The 27120-nt window shown below is 40.3% G+C and overlaps 2 protein-coding genes across 2 annotated transcripts in view; one reads left to right on the forward strand and one right to left on the reverse strand.

The window, feature by feature from the left end:
- The first annotated feature begins 1021 nt into the window (after positions 1-1021).
- CDCA7 (cell division cycle associated 7) lies at positions 1022-10141 on the forward strand. Its single transcript, XM_063428646.1, has 11 exons — positions 1022-1122; positions 4109-4198; positions 4878-5000; positions 5399-5509; positions 6179-6406; positions 6705-6782; positions 6903-7088; positions 7348-7485; positions 8293-8442; positions 8567-8703; positions 8787-10141. The coding sequence occupies exons 1-11, from the start codon at positions 1102-1104 to the stop codon at positions 8815-8817; spliced, it is 1293 nt and encodes a 430-aa protein (XP_063284716.1). The 5' UTR covers positions 1022-1101; the 3' UTR covers positions 8818-10141.
- A 1628-nt stretch (positions 10142-11769) lies between these two features.
- LOC134571235 (dynein axonemal heavy chain 11-like) overlaps positions 11770-27120 on the reverse strand; it is a 260314-nt gene continuing 244963 nt past the window's right edge. The window contains exons 79-81 of the mRNA XM_063429407.1: positions 15247-15359; positions 13831-13971; positions 11770-12094 (exon numbers count right to left, since the gene is read on the reverse strand). Coding sequence (XP_063285477.1) covers positions 11847-12094; positions 13831-13971; positions 15247-15359 — 502 coding nt within the window. The 3' untranslated portion in view covers positions 11770-11846. The remainder of the gene's footprint in view (positions 12095-13830; positions 13972-15246; positions 15360-27120) is intronic.

The following is a 27120-nucleotide window of genomic DNA, read 5'->3' on the forward strand; positions in this document are numbered from 1 at the left end:
AATTGTTCAAGAGCGGGATCGTTCGAGTTCCGAGGTTCCAGTGTATTTTAATGCACTTGCACAATGCTAATTGTGAGCAATTGTCAGATGCTGGACACTTATTATTTATAAAGCACCAGCAAATTCCGTAGTGCTGTACAACGGGTGAACTAATACACGTAATTATAACCATGTTGGACACACAGAAACAGAAAGGTCGAGGGCCCTGCTCAATGAGGTTACATGCTAGAGGGAGTGGGGTAAAACAAAACGTATTCACTGAAGTCTTAGTTGGTTTTTTTTGACACTAGAGAACTAACCCAGATGGGAGTAAGAGCTAATGAAGTAGTTTTGATTTATAGATCAAGTCCCTGCAGTTCAATTCGCTGTCATTTTGGAGTTAAATCTCTATTTATGCTCCTTGTTGCAATGCATCGCTATGAGAAGACACCGATAGGTGCAGCGTGTCGATTGCCTGGTATGCATATTAGTCCCACCAATGCTATATAACCATCTTCCTCCACACAACCATGGCCTGGAGTTCAGGTTTTTGAATATGCTTTACAAAATTATTCAATACTTTTGGTTACACTTACAAATATAAAAAACATCAAATATAAAAAAATACATGAACAAAAAAAAATTAAGATATCAAATAATTTTAACACTTTATCCAAATATATTCTATAATTTCCAGAGTTCTCACACACTCAGTAAGTTCTCCTAATAAAGCAGTTTTTGGAGAGCATGATTTGCCCATTTCACAGTAAAAGGGGTGTCCTTATAAGTCTCCATACACCATCCTTACATTTCCTCCTCCATGTTCCTGTCCGCTCTGTGGACAATAAGTGGAAACTCACAATAAAAAAAAAAAAGTCAACTTTTCACCTCAAATCTTTTCGCGCCAGAACATTAAAAGACATAAAATTGGCGCCAAACTCCCCAGCCCGCCTCACAGCATGCACTTGGGAGGAGCCACGCGAGGTATGCCGTGTGACCACGCCCCCTGTGGGCGGTGCCGGGACGTTTTGGCGCGGTTGTGGTTTGGCGGGAAGTAAGACCTGTGGCGGAGACTCAGTCAGTCAGTGTGTGTGTCCTATCCCGGTGTAATCTCAGCTCGCCATGGATCCTTTCAAGCTGCAGGTGAGTGAACGGACCTGGCTGTGCGGCTCGCCCCTCCTCACCTGCACGACTGTGTGGGCTCTCTGTTTATTCTCCATAGTGACTGCCTGGGCTCATAGAGCGGTGCTGGCCGGACTGTGACTGCTGTGATGCTCAGCCAGCACGGCCATTAATGGAGTGCTTCGGGTTATAGGAGCTCAGGGAGTCTACAGCTAATTGTATTATCTGGGGGTCACTGGTGGTGTGTACACTGGCTGGGGTGGGAGGGCACACTGCTGGGGGCAGATGTAGGGAGTGTAGAATATATACACTGCTGGGGGCAGATGTAGGGAGTGTAGAATATATACACTGCTGGGGGCAGATGCAGGGAGTGTAGAGTATATACACTGCTGGGGGCAGATGCAGGGAGTGTAGAGTGTATATCCACTGCTGGGGGCAGATGCAGGGAGTGTAGAGTGTATATCCACTGCTGGGGGCAGATGCAGGGAGTGTAGAGTGTATATCCACTGCTGGGGGCAGATGCAGGGAGTGTAGAGTGTATATCCACTGCTGGGGGCAGATGCAGGGAGTGTAGAGTGTATATCCACTGCTGGGGGCAGATGCAGGGAGTGTAGAGTGTATATCCACTGCTGGGGGCAGATGCAGGGAGTGTAGAGTGTATATCCACTGCTGGGGGCAGATGCAGGGAGTGTATATCCACTGCTGGGTGCAGATGCAGGGAGTGTATATCCACTGCTGGGGGCAGATGCAGGGAGTGTATATCCACTGCTGGGGGCAGATGCAGGGAGTGTATATCCACTGCTGGGGGCAGATGCAGGGAGTGTATATCCACTGCTGGGGGCAGATGCAGGGAGTGTATATCCACTGCTGGGGGCAGATGCAGGGAGTGTATATCCACTGCTGGGGGCAGATGCAGGGAGTGTATATCCACTGCTGGGGGCAGATGCAGGGAGTGTATATCCACTGCTGGGGGCAGATGCAGGGAGTGTATATCGACTGCTGGGGGCAGATGCAGGGAGTGTATATCCACTGCTGGGGGCAGATGCAGGGAGTGTATATCCACTGCTGGGGGCAGATGCAGGGAGTGTAGAGTGTATATACACTGCTGGGGGCTGGATTGGTGTGCTATTATACATGAGTGTCCCACGTGGCGATCGTGCTAAGAAAGTTAAATGCTGCAGTCACGTGACGTTCAGGCCCGCGAAAGGCTCTGTATGCATGGCCTCCCTGATACATGAAACCATTGTCCATGTGCCTGTATCTGGCTGGGTCTGAATTTGTCGGGTATTCCACATCATGTGTGCTCACCTCGATCTGACAGTGCTTTGTGTCAATTTAATCCTTTTGTGGATCAATACAAAGAGGCCAGCCAGTCTCTAACCCATGCGCTGTTCCCATATAACTTTTAACAAAAGCTGAAGTGGTCCTTTAAGAAAAATGCAGCTATATTATTGTCTTTCTAGTTTGGACAAAGACAACCTGAGTTGTGCACTGTGGCATTCTGAAGGCTGTCTATCTCCTGGGCTCTAATTCCCCCTATTCCTTATGAGGGACTATTATGACATGTGTGAGATATGCAGTTCACATATTGCAGCTGAGTCTGGGATAGAATGGGTTTGATGATACAGTTTGAGTGTATATAGACCATGCCCCTGCTGGCTCACTGTTCAGTTCTTTGTCATTTTGGAGTTAATATATTAAGTTTTTTATAATTGTAAAATACCAATACAGAAGTGTGATTTACTTCTATGTCTTGGTTGCCAATGTCTGTATGTTCTCACTTCACCAATACCCAGCCCTGTAAGACTCATGAAAATATGACTGGTACATATTAAAGGTAATGACAGTATGGAATGCCCATAGACAGTAATGGAAGTGAAAGGCATGTCCCTAGAGAATAATGGAAACAAAATATTTAAATCAGGGGCAAAACTATTAGACATGAAATAAAGCTTTTGTTGGCATACTCTCCAGGTTCAGTGTCAATTTTTAAGATTAAGTGGGATTATCATTGTTTTCTATAGAATGACTGAGAATTCCCATAGAGTACAATGGGAAGCAACGCAAACTCATTTGCTAGCAAATTAACCTTTACCAAAGGTGTTCCCCAAGTACAGCAGCATATTGTAAAATTAAAAGTAACTGGGATTATAGCCTTTGTCTATGGAATGACAGGTAAATTATACAATGGAATGCCCATAGAGTATAATGGGAAGCGATTTTAAAAACTGACACTGAACCTGGAGAGTATGCCTGCAAAAGATTTACTTGATATGTTTCACGGTTCTGATTCCAAGTCACATATTGCTTCCCATTATACACGGCATTCCATTGTATCATTCACCTGTCATTCCATTGAAAAGAGCTATAATCCCAGTTACTTTGAATTTTACAGTATGCTGCTGTACTTGGGGAACACCTGTGGTTAAGATGAATTTGCGATTTACCTGCAAATTAATGTGTTGCTTCCCATTATTCTCTATGGGCATTCTCTAGTCCTTCACCCTTGTCATTCCATAGAAAACATTGATAATCCCACTTGATTTCAAGTTTAAAAACGGACGCTCAACTTGCAGAGTATGCCAACAAAAGATTTTTCATATGTCTAATAGTTTTGCCTCTAATTGAAATATTTTGTTTTCGTTATTCTCTATGGGCAATCCTTTCACTTCCATTATTGTCTATGGGCATTCCATACTGTCATTCCTTTTAGTATGTCTCCATTCATCAAAACATGCATACATTAGTTATGCTCACTCATGATATATGTTAACGTTTTAGGTCTATACAGATGTTGCTGTCATAAAAAAATAGGAAGGTAAATTTACAATTTTTCCCCAGCTGTTGCGCGATTCTGACCAAATGGTTGGGACATAAGGAAATGCATTTATGGATGAAATTATGAAATTGGGAGATGGTGTTCTGACTGGATTTAGTGATTTAGTGAAGCCAATCACCCCTACAAATCCCTTCAAGGGAGTCTAACATATTCTTCCTATTCTTTTAGACCAGATCTTCTGCTAGACAAGCAGCCATGCGAGGTGTCAAGGTGATCTTACAAGATGTATTGGCAGCTAAAAGAACTCAGAAATCACAAGTAAGTGTTTGTAAAATGTATATAATTTTCTTGGCCAGTCCATATATCAACCTTTAGCTTTAAGGACTAACAATCACTTTATATTTCTGTCCTTCTTAAACATGTCTTCTTTCTATGAAAGATTATATTAAAACGGCACTGGCATGTCTAACTTACCTTTCTACCACGGTTTCCTCTCAGAATCTGTTCTTCTTTTCTTTATTTTTGACCTAGTTTTCTTTTTACATAAAACAAAGGGGCTACCCTGTCTTGTTTATTTTTACTATGCTTGACCTTCTTTGACCAAATGATTGGTTTGTCAGCTCCATTTCCTGTTTCATAGATAGTACTCACCCTCCTCCTTGACACTTGAAATGGAGCTGAATAAAGCTTTTTTTTTTTTTGTCAAAGTAAAGTGTAGAAAAAATACATAAGCGAAAGTAGTCCCTAAATTGTCTTATGTTTTAAAGAAAACTAGATCAGATGGGAAGAAAAGAACAGATTCTGTGAGAGAAGAAACTTACGTTCACCGTGACAGTGACGCTTTAAAGTACAAGTCATGTTTCATTTTTAGAAGAGACCATATATTGTGAAGAACTTGTGAACTGTAATGTTAAAATACAAACTGTAAATGCAGTTGGGTATATCTGACCTTCTATGGCCAAAAATATAATTTTTACGTTCATTTTCTTAACTGCAGAAGTGCAATGTTTCAGAAGAGAAAAACTTCCAAAAATTTAGAAACGTGAAAATCATTCCAATGGAAACATCATCCTCTGATGACAGCTGTGATAGTTTTGGCTCCGATAATTTTGCAAACCAGGTAAGTACAGTTGAAAACTGTGTGGATATGTTTCCATCCTGGAAATACTGCTAACATGGTAGTCTTGATTAGAACTGCATGCTTTTGCTAACATTTCTATACAGAGGTTATGAATATACACCATCTCCTGTAATTTATTTTACTTTATGCTGGCTTTTCTAGGTAGTAATTGTTGGAAGCAGATTATCTACTTATTCTACCCTTTAAAATGTCACATAACCTAAAATGCCTGATGATTGCTATAACAGCTCTTAAATGATTTGTAAACCTCAGCCATTTTCTTAGTAACAAAAGCTATTCTCTTGTAGTGCACTTGTAAATGTGATTTGCACTCTGAGCAGTTTGTGGAAAATTGCTCCTTTTTAAAAATATATATATATTTTTTTCCCCACTCTCAGAAGAATAGGTTCAGAAAAGGCACCACTGAACAACTGGCTAAAATATTTTCAGAGGGTTCTGATAATGAATCGTTTTGCGGGTTTTCAGAGACTGAAATTCAGGACGTCCTGGTGAGTCACATGTTTTTAGCTGTGAACATTGCAGTGGATTGACATTGAAAACGGTGAAGGAAATAAAATCCCACATGGAGACAATCTGACCTGAAGGGATTAAATAACTTAATGGGAAGTCTTTTCAAATATTGGTTCTGAAACTTAGCAGAATTGAAGTCATATTTGCATGTCTGTCCAAAAGTTACTGAAAGGAATGTACATTCCTTTTTCCTCTTCTGTAAATGTGAATATCTTTCATAAAAAGGTCACTAAATGAGAATTTGTGCAAGTCAATATCGGGCTCAACACATGTTTATTTGGCTTTGTGTTCGTGTTGGCACCTGTCTGCTTATAGGTTTTGTGGTTCATCAGACTTTCAGAACATATCACAATTTTATTTTCGAATGTTACAAGTTATGATTGTTATATTATTGTAAATCCAAAATCAGGTAGTGCAGAATGGCTTACAACATGCCAGGCGTAAAAGCATTGGTGAAGATGGCTGTCCCTTTTTAACACTGTAGGTTTTATGTAGTTGAAATCTTTTTCAACCTAAATCAAGCTTGTTTTATGTTCATGATTGAACATATATGTATGTGCATTATTTTTATATATATATATATATATATATATATATATATATATATATATTGCACAATAACATATTTTTTTTTTCTCTCACTTTAGAAAATTGATTCTGATTCTGAGGAACACATTGAAAAGCGTAAAACACGTCAAGGTCGGCCCAAGAGGAACACATCTCTAAGGGTAGCCTTGAAATTTCCACCAAAACGAAACCAGAGAAACACAAAAGTAAAGGACGAGAAGCCTTCAACTGTAGATGGCTCTGATGATGAATCTGGCCCTAATTTCTTAGAGAAACGTGCTTTGAACATTAAAGAAAACAAAGAGATGGTAAGTGAAATTCTCTGCATCCAAATCTAAAACAATTAGTTAAGCCCCTTCTCTTTAACCCTTGATGGAGTAAAACTTATTTGACTGCCTTTTTCTCCTTGTACATCTAGAAAAGAAACCTGTCACAATGTGTAAACATGCAATTTCTTAGTGTTCGATTTCTTTAACTTGGTATTTCTACAGTATATCATTCAGAACCTATCCTCCACTTCACCCATAACCTCTTATAATGGGTCTGAGTACTTTTGAGAGCATTCTTAATGGTATGACTGAACTTTTTTTTTATATAAATTTTTAGCTTGCAAAATTGATGGCTGAGCTGAACAATGTACCTGGGTTCTCATCAATGAAATCTCCATTTTCTCCATCTAATTCAGTAAGTCAAATATCACTTTTCTGATGTACTTTAATTCTATGTTTATTTAAAAAAAAAAAAAAAAAAAAAATGATGTGCTTCAATTAATTTTCCCTTTTTTTTTTTTCTTTTTTTTTTAAGAGAGTTAGACGTACTCCTAAAACTCCCCAATTTGGAGCGAGTACCAGAAAAAATCCAGACCGAAACGCTCGCCCTTACACAAGATCAAGATCTATTATTGATGGACCACCAAGCCCATCTCTAGATGAAGAGGATGATGACCCCTACTATTTAGTGAAGAGGAGGAGAATGTATGATGATTTGGAGGCAAGTGTTAAAGACTTAGAGCATATCGTGTAAATCTAGATTTATCTAGTAGACTTGCTTCACAGGACTTGTATGCTGTAAAGCAAAAATTGTGTAAAAGAAAAAAGTGGGTTCTCATTGCACAGGAATATTGACATGAAGTGCTGTTTTTGCAGATTTTTTTTCTTAAACCTTAGAATTTCAATGTAGACTAACAAATAGAAAAAAAAATTAGATCATTGTTAAGGCTGAATTGATCTTTTGGAATTTTATTCTGTAGGATGAAACTTATGTGCCGAGGAGGAGCCGCCCAAGTATGTCTATACCCCATGTTGTACGACCTGTAGAAGAAATCACAGAGGAAGAGCTTCGTCGCATCTGCTTCAATGTCAGGGAGAAGGTGTACAATAGATCAACGGTGAGTAAGATTTTATAGGGCAATGGAAAAACAAAGTGTGTTCTAATCAATAAAAAGCAACACAAGCATTTTAACAATTTAGTTTTGTGGACCAGCTTGAAAGACATTCAGCAATTTCCTTCCATTTGCATTACCACTCTGTGGGTTTGCATGCTTGTATGGTGGCCTTCTCATTCCTTTTTACACTTGCATGTAAAACAATATATTTCTGAGCATTAAATTTAATTCAGGGACCATAGGGATGCGTTATATATATATATATATATATATATATATATTATTTATTTTTTGGGGGTCAAAGTTAGAAAAGGTGTTGTTTTTTTTCATCATATTTTATAAAAAAAAAAAAAATCATAGTAAGTTATATGCTATGATAATGGACCATTTAATGCTATATAACGTGTGGGTACAGTAAATGAGTAAGAGGAAAATTACAGCTAAACACAGCAGAAATGTGAACAGCCCTGGTCCTAAACGGTAAGAAAATTGAAAAGCAGTTTGGTCAGTAAGGGGTTAACGAAGTGTGTGATCTTTGCATTATCCATACTTCCCTGGTCACCTTGTGGATAGCCAGGGACCCTCACTCAGTGGTAAACTGCTTGAAAAGGGTTTAATGCCAAATGGAGGAATAGTGGCAGGGGACTCAGGGCACTTTAACTGATTTGTACAATAAAACCAATGGGCTTGAGACATTCAGTATGGCTGGCATATTTTGTCCTATTTTTTTTTTTTTTTTCTTTGGCCAAAGCAAAACACGAAGTGCTTGAAAATTTTTAAAGAATACTTTTGTATCTTTCATTCCAATAGGGCTCAACATGTCATCAATGTCGTCAAAAGACTACAGACACTAAAACAAACTGTCGAAATCCAGAGTGTGTAGGAGTGAGAGGACAGTTCTGTGGCCCATGTTTAAAAAATCGCTATGGAGAGGATGTGAGAAATGCGTTACTAGATCCAGTAAGACTTTTCTTGTATTCATAGTAATGATAAACCTTTTGTAATGTAAAGCAAACAGGAATGTTTAGCTGTTGTACCTGGACTTGTGTAATGTCTTATTTTTAATTTTGTCATTCTTTTCTAGGAGTGGCTCTGTCCACCATGCAGAGGAATTTGCAATTGTAGTTTCTGTAGACAGCGCAATGGCCGCTGTGCTACTGGTGTACTGGTTTATCTTGCCAAATACCATGGATTTGACAATGTCCATGCCTATTTAAAAAGGTAGGTGTATGTCGGTTAATGGACACTGTTCATGTATTCAAAGTTTCCATATTTTTAACTTTATTTCTTTCCCCTCTTTTCAGCTTGAAACGTGAACTTGAAAAGGAAGACTAAATATTTCAAAATATTGTTCATTCAAACCCTTGAAATACGCGTTATTTTTTTTATTGATGTTTAACATATTGATGTTTTAACATCGGTACACTGTGACAGAATGGTATTTCGAATAATCAGTTAAAGGGCTTTTCTTTTTCTCTTCAGTTGATGGCTCCCTAATTTGATATTCTTGTTTGCCATATTTAAAGATACCAAATTAGGGTAGTGAATAATAGACCAGATTAGTAACTGATCATATACACTTGGTTGCAAATGCAATTAATGCTATTCATATTAACAATTATTCGTTAAAATGACTGAATCACATGGAAGAATTGTCCTCATGCAATTCAGGACCTTTTTGATTTGGTTATCTGGTAATCCTTCTGGTAAACTGCTGAATCACCCAATTGTTGCCTGAATTGCTGTTCATCCGAATGCACAAGTCTTTGGTTAAAACTGTTTTTTAGTTACTCCACTTTGTATCCTCTATTTTGAAATGAATATATACCCTTTATATTTTTTAATGCACCTTATCTAAAGATGGGGTATTTGTAATGGTTAGCAAGCCTAACTGGGAATGCCAATTAAAAAGAAAATGTAAATATTTTATATATGTAAATCTGTTTTGCTTGTAGAAAATGTAACATAAACCATTGTATACAAATACACATTTGTAGAGTTCTGACTGTAATCTGCTCAAAATGAGTTAACCTTTTAAAGGGACACTCCAGGCACCCAGACCACTTCTGCCTATTTGAGTGGTCTGGATGCCAACACCCACTACCTTTAATCCTGCAAGTGTAATTATTGCAGTTTTCATAAACTGCAATAATTACCTTGCAGGGTTAGGTCCTCTAGTAGCTATCTATCAGACAACAACTAGAGGGACTTCAGTGTTCTTAGAACACGAAAAGAGTGTTATATGATGCTGGATGTCCTCACGCTATGTGAGGACCTCAGCGTAGCCAAAATCCCCATAGGAAAGCATTGAATAATGCTTCCTATGGTGAAGCCTAATGCGCATGCGTGGCATTGCCGCACATGCGCATAAGGTCTCAGTCGGCGGGCGAGGAGCCGGATGGGGGGGCACTACTAGTGCCAGGAAAACCAATACCTATATCCCTTTAAATAACCATTGATCTGGTTGGAAATATTTTCTGATCCCTACCATGGTACTTACATTTTTATTTTTGGGGGGGGTCTGAGATATCATTTGTTCTAGTTACCATTTTTAGGATACTAATAACCTGTCTTGCATTGAACATGGTATTTCTCTGGTTTCTAAAGACTTACCTCCTAACACTTTTTTTTTTTTTTTGTGCAATGTTGAGGCATTCTGGGAAATGCAGGTGCAACACTGACATACTTTGGACTCCGTGCTTTGTTGATCTAAAGGTTATGGGTTCACTTTCAATTTATACTTTGCATCCCCCCCCCCCCCCCCAGACTGTAATTGTTACTTCAAGTTGCTTGTACCTTAACTGCGTATAAAACAATGCAAATTTTTATTCCGCTGTGATCCCAGAGGAGTTCGCACAAACGCATTTTTATATTTTGCATGCAAATGTTTGGGACCTAGAAGGGGTAGATTGCATTTATATAAAACTTGGATAAACCTGTTAATAACAAAGTAATGTTTTTTAATAAAACTTAATGTTTTTTTTAACACTTACTACCCTCACTGTTTGTGCAACATTTAAACCTCTTCCTATTTTCACTTTTTTATGAAATGTCTGCTACAAAGACAGCCTTCTTCCAGGAGAAGCTCTGATCAAAGCTAAATGCATACTGTTTTTCTAAAGGTTTTGTTTGTAATCTATTTTCAGACTACATAATTAAAAAGGAAAAACTACTTACAGCTGGTTATGGTTTTTCTGCAGAATGATATATAAAAGGCATATAATATTCAAGTTGTTTAGATAATGGCGGTTCCTGCAGTGTTTAAATCTTAACAGTGGTTGTGATTAAATTTTTAGTTATTTAAACAGCTGCATACATGATCTGTTATCTTTAAAGACTGTCAATTTTTATTTCATTTGTTTAATTATTTTTACTTTAGTGTATTGCAGTCTGTCTAGGAAATCCTGTAATATCTTTTTTAGCCTCCTTTTACGTTAGAAGTCCTGAATCTGTTTTTTTTTTTTTTTTTTTTTTTTTTTTTATTAAAGCTTGAACAGCAATAACGGTATAGAATATGTAGAGTAGAATTAATTACACATTGTATCACCAAGAAATGGATGAACGGAGGTTTAAAAAGAGGGTGAATATGGGAATGTTGGCGTAAAAAAAAAGCAAGAACCTCAATTCCTGGTGGCGTTTGCTTTTAAGTAGGTGATGGTCTAACCGTAGCATTCAGGTAGTGACTCAAGAACATATCTACTACCCTGCAGGAAAGGTCTCCGTTTCACTAATCTCTTCTGTCATGTGAATCCAGGCTGACATTGTTACCACAAATGGTGGGATTGAATTGCGTTAACCCCTTAAGGACCAAACTTCTGGAATAAAAGGGAATCCTGACATGTCGTGTGTCCTTAAGGGGTTAAATGGACACTAGTCACCCAAACTACAATTAATGTGGTGTCTTAACATGTGCGAGCAGCCGTACAATATGGTGCCAGAACAGAAGTGAGTGTTTTATTTTTAATCTTATTTTTATGGGTTGATTGGGGTACCTAGATGAGAGGTTATTCTAACTTAAACCAGATTTATTTTTTATTTTATTTTTTGGTCACATTACATGTCTCCCCAAAGAAAGCTACATTAAAACACACCAAGCAAATCTGCACTTCTAATCAAAAACCCTGTTCATATTGTGTAAATTCTTAAGTCAGTCCAAAATGTCCATGTCCAAAACATGGCAAAAGGATGTCCTGGGTATACAGAGTAAAACATATATGGCCTTTTGGTCCATCACACAAGAACCTTTCTCAAGATGGCTCTTTATTGTAGTAAAACAGGAAAAGTCTTAGCCCAAACAAGTGTGCAAACTTTAATTTTATTTTTAATGTCTAAAATATTAACATGATGTATTGCAGAGAATAAGTTTACACACTTAATAGCAAAGCCACGCCAGCAATAATCCATTTTGAAGGTCTTTCCTTGGTCTTTAAGTGAAAAGCCCACACATACGTAGACCCTCGTAGTTTTGTCTTGTAAACTGGACATTCATACATGTTCCTTGTCTCTTGTCTGTCATTCGGTATTGCTCTCACAAAGATGACGGGCATGACTGGAGTTGGAGCTTTTAAACGAGCTTCTGCAATGTGACCATTCTGAACATCCCATCGTGCTCCTGTAATCATATTAACATATACATTCTAAACCTCTAAAATGTAATAACCATGGATATTCAGCACCTTGCTGTATTAACCCCTTAAGGACTGAGCCAAATGTACATGTTTTGATCAAAATAAAATGTAAAAACGTAGAATTTAACTGTCCAACCGTAATTCTGCTCTTTCATATTGAGTGCACCCATACTTATATTATATATAATTTTATTCAGGAGAAATAGGACTTTTGAGTTAACAATCTGCACTTTTTTTGATGTAAAAATTCTTCTCATTCAAAAAGCATTTCAGAAACCTAAAGTATTTTAGGGACCCCTTAACTGCTGGAAAATAACAACATCTAAACATCAAAGTACATACCTGCAATAATCTCCTATTCACATTGGTTCAGGATTCTTTAAACAATGTCCTTGCTTCTCCATCAGAACCGTGCCAAACATTTTTTTTTTTTGTTTAAGCTTAGGCCTGATGGAAAATGAAATGTTCACACCTCTGTAAACTGTGCGCACCATGTCAGTCATTGTTACAAGCTCTGTACGGGTCAGTCAGCTTAGCGAACACATACAGAGCAGAGAAGATATTAAACAATGCTTATATTTCTTCTCCTTATTTGCAATGTATAGTCTGGTTGTGCGTGGATTCTACTGGTCTGTGATCAGGGCCGGTGTAAGGATTTTTGGGTACATAGGCGAAGATGTAGGCAAATAACATCTTCACCTATGTGCCTCTTAACCAGCCCCTCTCCCTGTCCATTATTGGTCACCTCCCTTCCCTATCCCTTAGTGTTCTTCTGACAGTCACACACTCAATGACAAACACACACTCATTCATTGACACACACACACACACTGACACTCAGACAGACTCAATGACAAAGATACTCTCACTGATTTGACAGACACATACACTGACACATGCAACTCACATGCAATACTCAATCACTCAGACACACTCACTCACACAGATACACACATACACACACACTCACTCAGATACTCACATACATTCACACACAGTCACTCACTGACACTCAGACACACACACACACACTCACTCACATACATTCACACACAGACACTCACTCACACTCACTAATTATTTTAATAAACATTTTCCACCCAGCCTCCCTACCTGGAGAGCTGGTGTGGATGAGGAGTCATTCCCTGGGGTCCAGTGTGGCTGTGCTGTGATCAGACGGCGAGGGAGCTCTAATCTCACCGCTCTGCTCCCTCCAGCGCTGTCTGCTGATACCGCGGGAGCCGGAAGATGACGTCATATTCCGGTTCCCGCGATATCAGCAGACAGCAAGGGAGCAGAGCGGTGAGATTAGAGCTCCCTCCGTCTGATCACAGCACAGCCGCGCCGGGGGTCGAGATGGTGGCCTGGCAGGAGGGAGAGCTTCCCTCCTGCCGGTCACGGAAATCTTGCGCCCCCAGAGCCGGTGCGCCCTAAGGCCGCCTTGTCTGTGATGTCAGTTTGCTAAATATTTACTATAACTTTAAATAAGTTATCTGAGATGTTCAGTGTTTCTTCAGTGGTGTAGTAGTTCGCTATTTAAAGCAGATCTATATCTTTATAATTAGCAGTAGTCACTAAATAAGCTATTGTTTGGAATGTGTTCTAAAGGAACTAATGGTCAAAGTTGAAACTGCTTTGTAATGATAAACGGCAGAGAATATGGATTTAATCAGAATAGGTGCGACAAGTAAAGCAGCCTTGGACTTCTGCCCATTCTTACCTTCCAGGTGCAGACCATATATATACGCCCCTTCCCTGGCGGGCTGTGAAAATTCCTCTTTGTACTTCTTCATGACATCCACAGTAAGGTGCATCTTATCCAGAGGCCATTCGTTTTTATGCGCTAAGCTTTGCATGACAGCTGCAAAAAATTACGTTTCTATAGGCAGTACATCCATTCATTTATGTATTGTATGTACATGATTATGTAAAATAATCACAAGTACAGGTTTAAAAAAAAAAAAAAAAAAAAAGTCTAACAAGGAGATGTAGCAAAATAGTCAGAACAATCAAACAAACTTCCCCCAATTATGGAATTTAGAAGTAGATGCATTATGCTGATGCTAACTAATTTCTATGCATATTTTTCAATCCATTATTTACATTAATGCATTGGAAAACAAATGTAAAGATACCTTCTTACATCAGGTTTATTCATTAACAAGAAATTCTAAGTGTTTGCAACTTCTACTGTCAGTTGTGGCCAAACACTCAAGTGGCTCAGCCATTGCTAATAAACTACTGCCCAGCAGTTTTTGGAATGTTTAGTTAAGCACAAGGAGGCTTCCGACTTCTGTACTTACCACAGTGACCGGAAACCTCGGAACACAGAGGAGACCTAGGTAAGAGGGCAAAACATTACTAAATGCTTTGCCCCATTACTGTGCAACTGGTCCAAGGTACTCATTGCATGAAAACCGTGAGGGTCCCTTTAACTGCTGAAAATAACCTCTAAGTATGTACTTGCAATATTTCATCCACCATAATTTCCTAATAATCTCTTGCGGGCTGTAGTGGTTAAAACGCTTGGAGCAACCATTTAAAATGTATTATATATTATATTGCTTTTTATATAGCATGGGGTCATACATTGAAATACTGCAGTAGAGTAATTTTTAGGTCAAATTACTATATCCCAAAACTGACTGCTGTGGCCGTCATCTTGGGTTTTCAAAACTAGAATTTAATTTGAAAAATGTATAACTGACTTAGTTTTTGTTTGAAAATCTATTAATGGAAAAGAAAACCTATTAAACAACATTAAATCACTTGACTTTGGAAAGGTCACATTGCAAATCGAGTGGAGTATAATATCCTTAATTTCAGCTGGTGATTTTATATATGTGCCACAATGAATCGGCTTCCTCGCCTTAATTACTATATCTAATATCCCGCCGTTCAATAAAATATGTATTTATCATTTGATAAATATATTCTAAAATAGCAAAACAGGCATTCAAGTATGATAAGCATGGAGAGAAATAATTGTTTATGGCACACAGCTTAAGCTGTTCTGGTAATCATGTTGAAAAATACAATATTTATTCATTAGATCAAATTTAATGAGGCCTCCTGGCAGTAATTATAAAAATTACTGTAGCAGTAAATTACTAATGAGTTGTGATGTGCCTCCTACCTGTGAGAAAGGACTGGGGGTTGAAAAAGCCTGATATCCAGACAACAGTTGGGAGAGAGAAATCCTGAATCCATGCGTCAAGTTCCCGACATCGAAGAAGTAGATCATTATACCTAAAGTATGAACACAAAAATAACTTCTATTCAGTTGGGTTTCATTGTTGAGCAACAATTCGTTAAATAGTGCCACTCTCACCAATTGTTGGGTTCTGGACAAGACTTTTGTCCACACAAACACATGTATGATTAGCAACACATATGTAACTAGTCACTTAGTCATGTTTAATATGACAAACGCACACATACAGAATTAACCACACAATGTCCCATACACATCAACCTGACTAGTAACACAATTTTCTACTAGGACACAGGCATAGCACACCCTTGCTTATAGACACTCATACATAGGCATACTTTGGCAAAAATAGACACAAACTAACATTCCTGCAAACATCCACAGTTAATACATCCATTCCTGCAGACATCCACAGTTAATACATATAAAACATCCATAAACACACACTCTAACATAAAGAGACATACAAATACATAAACACACAAACATCCATCTTAGACACACGTACAAACTAACACAAAAAAAGACACATGCAAGTTATCATTTTAATTTGCCTGTCTATCCTTAAGTTACTCAGGGAGAAAAGGAGAAGTGCACTAGGCTATCTGTGATATGTAGTGCGGGGGAGCAGGAGGCTTTCCCACCCTACGATGTGCTGGACTATGACCTCATGGCACTCTCAGAATTTCCATACACTGGGTGGAGTTTCTAAGAAAGGCTATGTTACATTAACACGAAAAATGTGTGCACATCTTTTCTAGCAGCAAAACATAAACTGATTCAATGATTATCATGAAGGAAACATTGATGTTTTTCTTTACTTTAAGTTTTTCTTTACTTTTCTCTAGGTTTTGGGCCTTGTGCAAAAGATACAGAACCTTTAACCCCTTAACCCCTTAAGGACCAAACTTCTGGAATAAAATGGAATCATGACATGTCACACATGTCATGTGTCCTTAAGGGGTTAAAGACACATGACATGTGTGACATGTCATGATTCCCTTTTATTCCAGAAGTTTGGTCCTAAAGGGGTTAAAGCCTTTTATTACAGCACATAATTTGTACATATAAACACAGATTCTCCTCTGGTTAGTTGTATTTGCAGTTCGGTTCCAATCGTTATAGTATTCTTGTATGGAATGTCTTTGTTTATATATTTGTCCTTTCAAGTCCAGTATTAGGCATGTGCATGGGAAAATTTTTCGGTTTGATTCGGCATTCCGAAATTTGGGACTTCGGCACTTCGGAAATTCGGCAACTTTGACACTTCGGGACTTCTCTTGCAGCCGCTTAGTAGATAACTCCCTAATTCCCACGGTATTAGGGAGTTATCTACCAAAAGGCTGAAAGACCTAAATCTAAAATCTTATTTTTTCCGCCCCAAAAAAGGCCAAATAAAAAATCCATACTAACCGACACACTTAATATTAATTTAAAAAAAAAAAAAAAACGAGCGCAAAAGAAAATAATCCATCTTCACCCGGCGAAGGCTCTGTGCAGACTGAGCTCTGCAGGGCGGGGAAAGGCTTATAAAGCCTTGCCCCGCCCTGCAATTAGGCTCAGAGCACTCTGATTGGTGGGTTTAAGCCATCCAATCAGAGTGCTCTGACAGGTAAATTAAGAGACTGACAGGTAAGTCTCTACATTTACCTGTCACAGCACTTTGATTGGTTGGTTTGAAATCCACCAATCAGAGTGCTCTGTCATTTTAGACAGCGTGGGAAAGTTTATTGGAATTTTCCCACGCTGTGTAATTTGACTCATAACTCTCTGATTGGTGGATTAAGTTAGGTGCCCCCCCTTATTAGTATTTAGGGCCCCCACCCACCGCTCAGGGGTGGGGGCACGTGTGTGGGCTCGGGAGGGGGGGACTTTTTTAAAGTGAGCAGCCATAGGCTCACTGTTTAATAGACAGTATAGTGAGTAGGGGCATAATTTACTAATACTAAGTAATCTTTACTTAGTATTATTAAATTTGGCTGAAAGACCAATTTAGGTCTTTCAGCCTTTTAGTAGATAGCTCCCTAATACCGTGGGAATTAGAGAGTTATCTACTTATTCATTCCTGTCATTACACTGACTAGCTAAGTAACTTACATTTTATATGAATGTATGTTACTTGATTGTTGTAAGTGTTGCAAATGCTTACAGCTGAATCCTGGCTATGTTTGTATACTTTTTATTTAAAATCGTATGCAATGTAACATTCTTCTTCTTTCTCTGGGTAAGTATATTAGTACTTAGGCAATACTGTGCTTCGGAACTTCGGAACTTCGGCACTTCGGCATTTCGACACTTCGGAAATTCGGTAATTTCAGAACTTCGGGACCTCGGCAATTCGGGACTTCGGCAATTCGGACATTCGGAAGTACCCGAATGTCCGAATTGTCCGAAATTCGCCCGAATTCCTATTCGGACCGAAATGAATTGCACATGTCTATTCAGTAGATGTCACACATGCTGTAAGACACACTTCTCCTGCACACCACTCTTTGGGAAGCACAGACCTGGTTTATGTAACTGGTTATAAGTCCCTAAAATTTTATGTTGGCTTTATGGTAGGTAAATAAAGTGTATCTGTTCTCTCTCTATATCTCTCTCTATTCTCATACTACCTGTCCAAAGTTCCTGCAATAAATAATTCTATATTTCTCTCCTTGCTGCTGCTGCTTCTGCTGCTCTCACAGAGAGCCTGCCCCTTCTCCCTCATTCCCCTTTTAGGCATTGTATACTTTTTATTTAAAATTGTATACAGTGTAACATTCTTCATTCTTTCACTGGGTAAGTATATTAGTTCTTAGGGAATACTGTGCTTCGACACTTCAGAACTTTGGCAACTTCGGAACTTCGCCACTTTGGAAATTTGGTAATTTCGGGACCTCGGCAATTCGAAAGTACCTGAATGTCCAAATTCATATTCGGACCGAAACGAATTGCACATGTCTATCCAGTATATTAATTCAGAATATGACTCCAGTTCAGGGCCATATTAAGAGCCCATTGGGCTAATTATAGAATCGTATCTACAGAAAACACTAAAACCTCCCAAGCGTTATGTATCTAGTGGAGATGGTGCTGGAGGGAAACTCAGAGGATATAGCTATCAGAAAGCACATACCCTATGCTAATCTCTCTCACCTTTCAAGTAAATCCATACCCTGTTAACAGCAGTGTCCAAAAAACTTAGCGTAATGAAGCAGTTTGGGTATAGATCATGCCCCCTACAGCCTCACTGTTCAATTCTCTGCCATTTAGGAGTTAAATCACTATGTTTCTGTTTAACCCCTTAAGGACCAAACTTCTGGAATAAAAGGGAATCATGACATGTCACACATGTCATGTGTCCTTAAGGGGTTAAACAGCTCAAACCACACCTCCACTGGCTGTGGCTTACAAAGCCTTCATGAAAAAAAAAAGTTTAATGTTCAATCAGCTTTTACAGGACGGTATGTTCACTTGATAAGATTTTATTTTAGCTCTGTTAATTGAACTTTAATTATTCACATGAGGATGTTACAGGCTCCAGCAGGCTATTAAATATGAAGGGGATAAAACATTCTAGATTAAACACTGTGCAATATGGGAACCTAAAAAATTTAAGCTCTTTTCAGGAAGTGTGTAGAGAGGTTGTGTGAGTGTCGGGTAGAGGAGGTGTGACAAGGGCTGCCTACACAAAGTGATTTTACTCCTTAATGGCAGAGAATTAAGCAGTGATATTGCAGACACATGATGTACACACTAACTAAAGTTGTTTTATCACGTATAGGGTTCCTTTAAGTATCTCTACAACAATTTCTGTAGGTTTCCATGATTAGCTGTGCACAAAATCTGCCTGTAAAGTTTGCGTCCGCCTTAGCTAAATGCATGGTTTAAAATATTATCTGAAACATTCCACAACACATTTAAAGTATTTTGATTACTTACAAACAAAACATATTTGACTAGGGCGTAGTCGGGGGTGTTTTGTTGGACTAGGTGTCTTTATCATTATTTCTGCATATAAACTTCAAAAGATAAGAATAAAAAGGTTGCTTGTTCTATTTACCACCAGATAAATACAAGTTCAAAGTCTGTACTGGTAGTGTTAAGATCCCTTTTGCCACATCAGATAGTATTGCATGCAATAAAGCAATTCTCACAATACGGACTGTTTGAATGGCGTCTGGCCGTCAAAGGTTTGAACAACTCAGCTTTCTGCAGTTGTGTCCTAAAATAAATTGATACACAAGTACCCAATCATTGTTTTTTTCCCAATAGACCTCTTTGTCACACCTTTGGTTTGTATAATTTATATATAATAATAACTGATTTTCTCACCCCTCCTGGGTGGTATATATGTTTCTCATTCTCGGGTCCTCTACCTGGGAGACTGAGGGCTTTGTGCAGTACAGCGATCTCAGATGTCCCTTCCCCAACTTGGGGGGGGTCACAGCCATGCATGATCTATACACCAAAACAGCTTAATTGAGCTCAAGTTGTGTTGACGTCTATAGTGTTCCTTTAACTGTAAATATCTGCCAGGTTCAAATGACAATGATAGTACTGTGACTCGCCCTTTAACAAATAATCCCCAGATTTCTTTCTTTATTGTAGGACTGCTTGCAGTTGTGTCATTTAAGAAAGAGAAGGTACATGCTGCTCATTTGCACAGCAGACTATGTTTTGTTCTAAAGTAACAAACATAAACACAAAACAGTTCTAAATATGATGCTTTTGTATTCACTTAAGCATCACTGTTGGCCAAACATTCCCTGTGCCGACAGCAGGTTTTTCCCATCACAGTCGACGTTCCACTGCTCCAAACAATACAGAATTATTACTACACAAGTTTACATTCTTTCAAGAAATCACATTTAGTCATACTGCATCTAACAGACGGAGAAGCATTTCCTTTGTTTTATTGATGCAACAGGTTATTGTTATCTTTATTGTACCAATCATGGTGATTATGTTACATGACAAGCTGTGCTGTTCATTGCTAACAGGGTCTGAAAGATCTGTAGAACCAGTTCTGAAAAGGTTATAACTCCTGCTACAGTCTACCTGCGTGTTCTAATACACAAAGTCTACAAAATGTCAGTTTATTGTGTCACTCAAAATTTAAAATGGTATTACATTAATATATTTCAAAAGAACAATGCATGCTTTAACTAGAGTTAATTTTGTTTTTTTAGATGAAATATGCATAAAACACTACAAGCTATTTAAAGCGGCACTGTCATGACGAACTTACCTTTCCCTAATCGCTTCCTCTTCTCTCCATCTGTCAGGATCTGTTCTTAATTTCTTCCTGTCTACTCTAGTTTTCTTTAAAACATAAGATAAAGTCGTGCTCAGATAACCTACACCTGGAAGGAAAAGGCCTTATGCATGTCTGAGTTTCTGCAAGTCAGAGTTTTAAAAGACCACTTCTAGCAAACCTGAACAGTGCTCAGATCACCTACAGCTGGAAGGAAAAGGCCTTATGCATGTCTGTGTTTCTGCAAGGTAGACTATGGAGGAAACTATCTACCCTTAATACTGGACACTATAATTGTATTGAATTTTAACCACTTGCATATTTTTAAACTATGTATCTCTAACCACCATTTCTTTGTCATTGTATCTTAACTGGGTGTGCTTATTCTTTAATATATATATATATATATATATATATATATATATATATATATATATATATATATATATGTGTGTGTGTGTGTTTGCTCATACATAAATGCATATATTGTGCAGTTTGTCTTGTCCTGCATGCTAAGGCTAGTTGCTCCCTGCCCTGCTCTGCTCATCACTGGTTTGTTAACTTAAATGTTATTCTATTCAACATTCTGCTTATCTCTAAAGACTTTCTCTGTTATTTCTGCTCCCCCCCCCTTATTTTATTGATACCCACCCGAATGTCTTGCTTGACCAATCCTCACCTCTTCTGTGCATCTCCATTCCATAGCTTTTATTGCAGTCCATTTTTTGACCCTATCATCTCTGTCTTCCACAGTCAGAGTTTTAAAAGAAAAATTCTAGCAAACCTATCCTCCCTGCCCCTACCCTATCCTTTACTTCCTTTGAAGTTCACACTGCACGCCTTTTTAAGCCCACTCCTTTCAGAATTGCCATCATCTTTCGCCCCCCCCCGGTCACCCTAAACTATTTATTGAACACTTTTCCTCCTGGTTACCCCACTTTCTTTCCTCTAGCACTCCCTCTCTCATACTTGGGGACTTCAATATCCCTATCAACAAGCTCAACTGCCCTGATGCCTCTCGTCTGCTCTCTGTAACCTCCTCCTTTGGACTCACACAGATTTCTTCCTCAGCAACTCACACTGCAGGAAACACTCTTGACCTCATCTTCACCAATCTCTGTACCACCTCTGATCTCTCCACTGTTCCATTTCCTTTGTCTGACCACCATCTGCTTACATTTAACATCTGCATACCCCATACCAAAATTTCACCACCATCAACTCTCCAACCTCGCAGAAACCTCAACTCCCTCGATCTCCAGCACTTCTCCACCACACTCCTTTTACCCATCTCAAATCTCAACTGCCCTAACTCTGCAACCTCACTCTCTCCTCTCAACTTGACATCATGGCACCTCCTACAGTTAAACGCAGCAAGCGCCCCCAACTACAACCCTGGCACACTAAGCTGACCCGTTACCTCTAAAAATTTTCCAGAACTGCTGAACGCTGCTGGAGAAAGTCTCACTTTGCATCTGACTTTGTCCACTATAAATTTATGCTGCGCTCCTACAGCATGGCTCTTTCCTCTGCAAAAGTAAACTACTTCAAAACCCTCATAAGCACACTGTCCCATCAACCCAAACACCTGTTTCACACTTTTGATGCTCTTCTTTGCCCTGTGACTCCCCCTCCTTCCACCACCTTGTCCGCCACAAACTTTGCATCTCATTTCACTGAGAAGATCTCTACAATCAGGAAAGAGATCTCTAATCTCTCCCCTACCCCTATCATTACATCACCCAACCCCACTCCCCCTGCCATCCTATGCACATTTGCACCTGCTACAGCACAAGAGGTTTCTGCTCTGCTCCTGTCCTCTCGCCCCACCACCTGCTCCCTCGATCCTATTCCCTCGTTTCTCATCCGCACTTTGTCTCCCTCTCTTGATCCTCCTCTCGCTAGCATTTTCAATCTCTCCGTTTCCTCTGGCACATTTCCCCCACTCTTCAAACATGCAACCGTAACCCCAATTCTGAAAAAGCCCAACCTTAATCCCAACTCCCTATCCAACTACCGCCCTATCTCGCTACTGCCATTTGCCTCCAAGATCCTCGAGAGAGTTGTGTACACCAGATTGACAGACTTTCTCGAATCCAACTCTCTGCTTGACCCCCTTCAGTCTGGATTCCGCGCTGGTCACTCTGTCGAAACTGCTGTGACCAAAGTATCCAACGATTTAATTGCTGCTAAATCTCACAGCCAATACTCTATCCTAATCCTCCTTGATCTTTCTGCCGCCTTTGACACTGTTGATCATCAACAGCTTCTTCACATTCTTCATAACTTTGGTCTATGGGATACTGCTCTCTCTTGGTGCTCCTCCTACCTCTCCCAGCGCTCTTTCAGTGTTTCTTTCTCTGGTTCTGCCTCTTCTCCCCAACCCCTCTCTGTCGGCGTCCCCCAAGGTTCTGTCCTCGGCCCCTATTGTTCTCTATCTATACTGCCTCCCTTGGTAAACTCATCAGCTCCTATGGCTTCCAATATCATTTATATGCAGATGACACGCAAATCTACCTGTTCTCCCCTGATCTCTCTCTGCCCACCTTGACTCGTGTTTCTGACTGCCTCTCTGCTATTTCCAACTGGATGGCTGCTCACTTCCTTAAACTCAACCTGTCCAAAACAGAACTTCTAGTTTTTCCTCCCTCAAGTGCTGCTACTCCTGTGTCTGTCTCCATCCAAGTCAACGGCGCTACTATCACCTCTACCTCACAGGCTCGCTGCCTAGGGGTTCTTTTCGATTCTGACCTCTCTTTTACTCCCCATGTCCAATCGATAGTCGAGTTTAGCCAATCGCTGGACGCGGCTAAGATACTGGTTCATGCTGTTGTTCTCTCACGCCTCGACTACTGCAATCCCCTTCTCACCGGTCTTACATGTTCCCCGCTTGCACTGCTGCAATCTATAATGAATGCGGTTGCAAGGCTTATTTTCCTGTCCGATCGCACTTCCCACGCCTCCACGCTAGTCCCTGCATTGGCTTCCAGTTAGATATAGGGCCTAATTCAAAATTCTGGCGCTTGCTTACAAATCCCTACATAATGCTGCTCCAACATACCTATCCTCCCTCATACACAAGTATGTCCCATCGAGGCCCCTGCGCTCAGCCCAAGACCTATGCCTATCCTCTGCCCGGATCCCCACCTCTGACGCTCGCCTTCAAGACTTCTCTAGGGCTGCACCTATTCTGTGGAACTCCCTTCCCTCCTCAATCAGACTTTCACCCAGCCTCCACTCCTTCAAAAAATCTTTGAAAACTCACTTCTTCATTAAAGCGTATCAATTAAACTGTCAGCAGGCTTCTCATCCCCCACCCCATGACTCCTCTCCTGCAACTGTCAAAAATGACCTACCAAGCACTCAATAAACCCTTCTCTAACAAACTATTTAATTCCCCTACTTTAACCCTTTGTGTCACTATACCCCACTCCCTCTAGCATGTAAGCTCATTGAGCAGGACCCTCAACCCCCTCTGTTCCTGTACGTCCAGTGGTCTGATCTCAATTATGTGTCTGTTAGTCCACCCATTGTACAGCGCTACGGAATTTGTTGGCGCTATATAAATAATAAAATAATAATAATAATAAAGTAGGGACTATTTTGTCTTATGTATATTTCCTATGCCTGACCAGCTATGACCACCGGAGGAGCAAAGTGTGCTCCATTTCCTGTGATCAGAGAAGTTTTACCTCAATTCTTATCTTTCCTCCGTGATCTTGCGATGTCTCCTTTCACTTTTCCCGAATATCCAGTCATTTAGGCAGTACGCCGGCGAAACTACCTATCCTAACAGAATGAGAACAGTTTGTTCATTCATGTTAGGAGGACATTCAGTACTTTTAGGTCGGTACGAAATTTCATTTGAATAAATGAAATTCCGATGCGTGCTGTGGCTGCATCTTCGAGCCGCTTAGTAGATAGCTCCCTAATTCCCACGGTATCATGGAGCTATCTACCAAAAGGCTGAACCACCAAGATTGATCTTTCAGCCAACTTTACTAAGTATTATAAGGCTTATAAAGCCTTCCCACATCCTGTAATTTGACTTAGAGCGCTCTGATTGGTTGGTTTAAGCCAACCAATAAGAGTGCTCTGATAGGTAAATTTGAGCCTTGCTACCAATCAGAGTGCTCTGAGTCATTTTACACAGCGTGTGAAAGTTCTTTGGAAATATTTTTCTTTGCACTCTGGTTTTTATTTATTTATTTTTTATTTATTTTTTGTAATTCTTTATTTTTCTGTGCATGAAGAATTACAAGCATTTGTCAAGTGCCACAACAGCACGCACGGGTTAATCACCATAAATGTCAATGTGGTACTCAGAAATTAATATGTTGAAACAGGCTAGCAACAATTTTGGCATGTAGTGAAAATAACACTCGATAAACATATGTCAGTAAAACCATGCTAAGGTAGCAGGCGAAGCTTTGATTACACTAACTAACAGCATGGGTGTGATTAGCCCAGGGTTTTTGTCACGTTGCTTAATATTAATCTATGGAGGCATGTGTTGGGCTTGCCCTAGGTCGGTAGGAGCTGCACTACGGTACAGAGTAGGCTAAACTGAGATTTGCGTTGCTCTGTGGTTCGGTGCCTATTGTGAGGGTGTTGAACCTTTGCCCAAAATACAATAGCCTAAACCACGCTGTTATGGTTGTTTGGTAAGCTGGCAGCCAGAACACTATTACTTCTTGGGTTTGGTCTGAGGTTGGTGCTTTAGTGCCCCAATCTAGCGCTGTTTGACATTCTTTGTTGTGTCAGTGCAAAGTAAAAATTACATGGTTTGTGTAGACATTTCAATAAAGGAATATACGGTTATGCACGGTTAATACACATGAAATTTCAAATACACTGCACCTATTTTTAGATAGTTGGAACTAGTAAGTAATCTAAACTAAACATGTCTGTTCAAAGTGTCCTATATAGGCAACAAGAAGATTGCGTAACTGAGACACATTATAAGGTTATAACACCCCAGAGGCCCATGGAGGAATAATCAGCTGTTAAGTCATACAAGTAAATTAATCTAACTAACGGTGACTAGAAAAAGCAGAGTGTTAGCATAGAGAATGGGACAGACAGTAGTTGTAAAGGGACAAGAATCAGGCAGTATGTAACACTCAGCCGGTAGAAGATCCAGGCCCCCATTCAGCCAATGCCTCTTAGTGGTTCCAATGAGCGTTGGTGCAGCAGGACAGTCATCGGATACAAAGGCCCAGATAGAGACAGGATTTGTGGCATAGTGGAGCTTGAAGGCAGTCCCAGCTGCTCTCATGAGTGATAATATGCTGGGGAGCGATCTGGATGGGACCTGTCCTGCCAGTTTCTTGCCCGCGGTGTTCTGGTGCTGCTCAGGGAGGCTTGTTGACTCGAGTTGCTCCGTGGCTTGAAGTGTGCCGGCTGTGTCTTTCACGACTTCATTGCAGCAACCTGGTGTGGTCGCATTGGTGTGCTTTTTGGCGGGATTTTCGGAGGCTGGCGAGGGGCGGCAAAGTCAGCGGTGAGTTTTCAGTCGGGTCGCATGCATCGGCCTGTCGCTCCTCAAGTTTCTCCCAAAAGGCCCTGAATATTGCATCCAGTCGCTGCAAGGTTTCCGACTCCTGTGTGGGGGTCGCCGCCATTACAGGATTGGCGTGTAGGGGCTGAGGCAGCTGCCACGGTATCTGCCGGGTTCCCTCTGGGACCGGGATGACCCCCTGCCGGTCCATAGGGGGGCGGAACGGAGGCCCTTGTTCACGGTTTCAGCCAGTGATGGTGGAAGGGGAGCGGCCGTCTCCCCCGCGCTGGTCATGCTTGGAGGCCGCGAGCTGTGTGTCGGCTTTTTTCGTGGGGTATGTTGCATGTTTGGTGTCGGTTTGTTGCTCTCGTTGTGCCTGCTCTGTTGGTGGACCCTGCAGTTCGCTTGGGTTCCGTTAACCGCTTATTTAGGTGAGATTGGTCCCAAGGAGCAGGAGCAGCTCTGCCTTGCGTCCGTTCGGCTCAGCGTTCAGGCCCCGCCCCCTGCACTCGAGTTTTTAATTTATTTTTGGGGGGCTAAAAAAATAAGGTTTTGTGTCTCCCCCCTCACTATTTCATATTTAGGGTGAAGGGGGTAGGTAGGGCTTTATTAAATTTTTTGTTTAGGTTGGGGGGTGACTAGGGCCTTGGAGACCCCTAGTCACCCCTGGGGAGGGGTAGTTTTACATTTAGCCCCCACCCGTTGACCATGGTTGAGGGCCGGGTGGAGAACAATAGGTTCCCTCCCATTGTATTTTATGGCCCCCACCTGCTGCTCATGGGTGGGGGTCCCCACCTGCCGCTCATGGGGCACAGTTGCCAAATTCTTTGCATTAGTGATTTAGATCCGTATGGTAAAGAGGAATCGCTTACAGTCCCTTCCACCTTAGTGATCACCTTATGGGATATCAGTGGACAAGCCAGAGGTCACCTCACACTAAATTTTGTTCTCTACTAGGTTCCTTTTTTGACAATTTGATTTGAAAATTTTGCAAGCTTCAATACAGAACAACCAATAAAGAAAGAGACATGTACCTAGCAAATTCAAACTAGATAAA

Source organism: Pelobates fuscus, chromosome 8, assembly GCF_036172605.1.
Source record: "Pelobates fuscus isolate aPelFus1 chromosome 8, aPelFus1.pri, whole genome shotgun sequence".
NCBI classification, from domain to species: domain Eukaryota; kingdom Metazoa; phylum Chordata; class Amphibia; order Anura; family Pelobatidae; genus Pelobates; species Pelobates fuscus.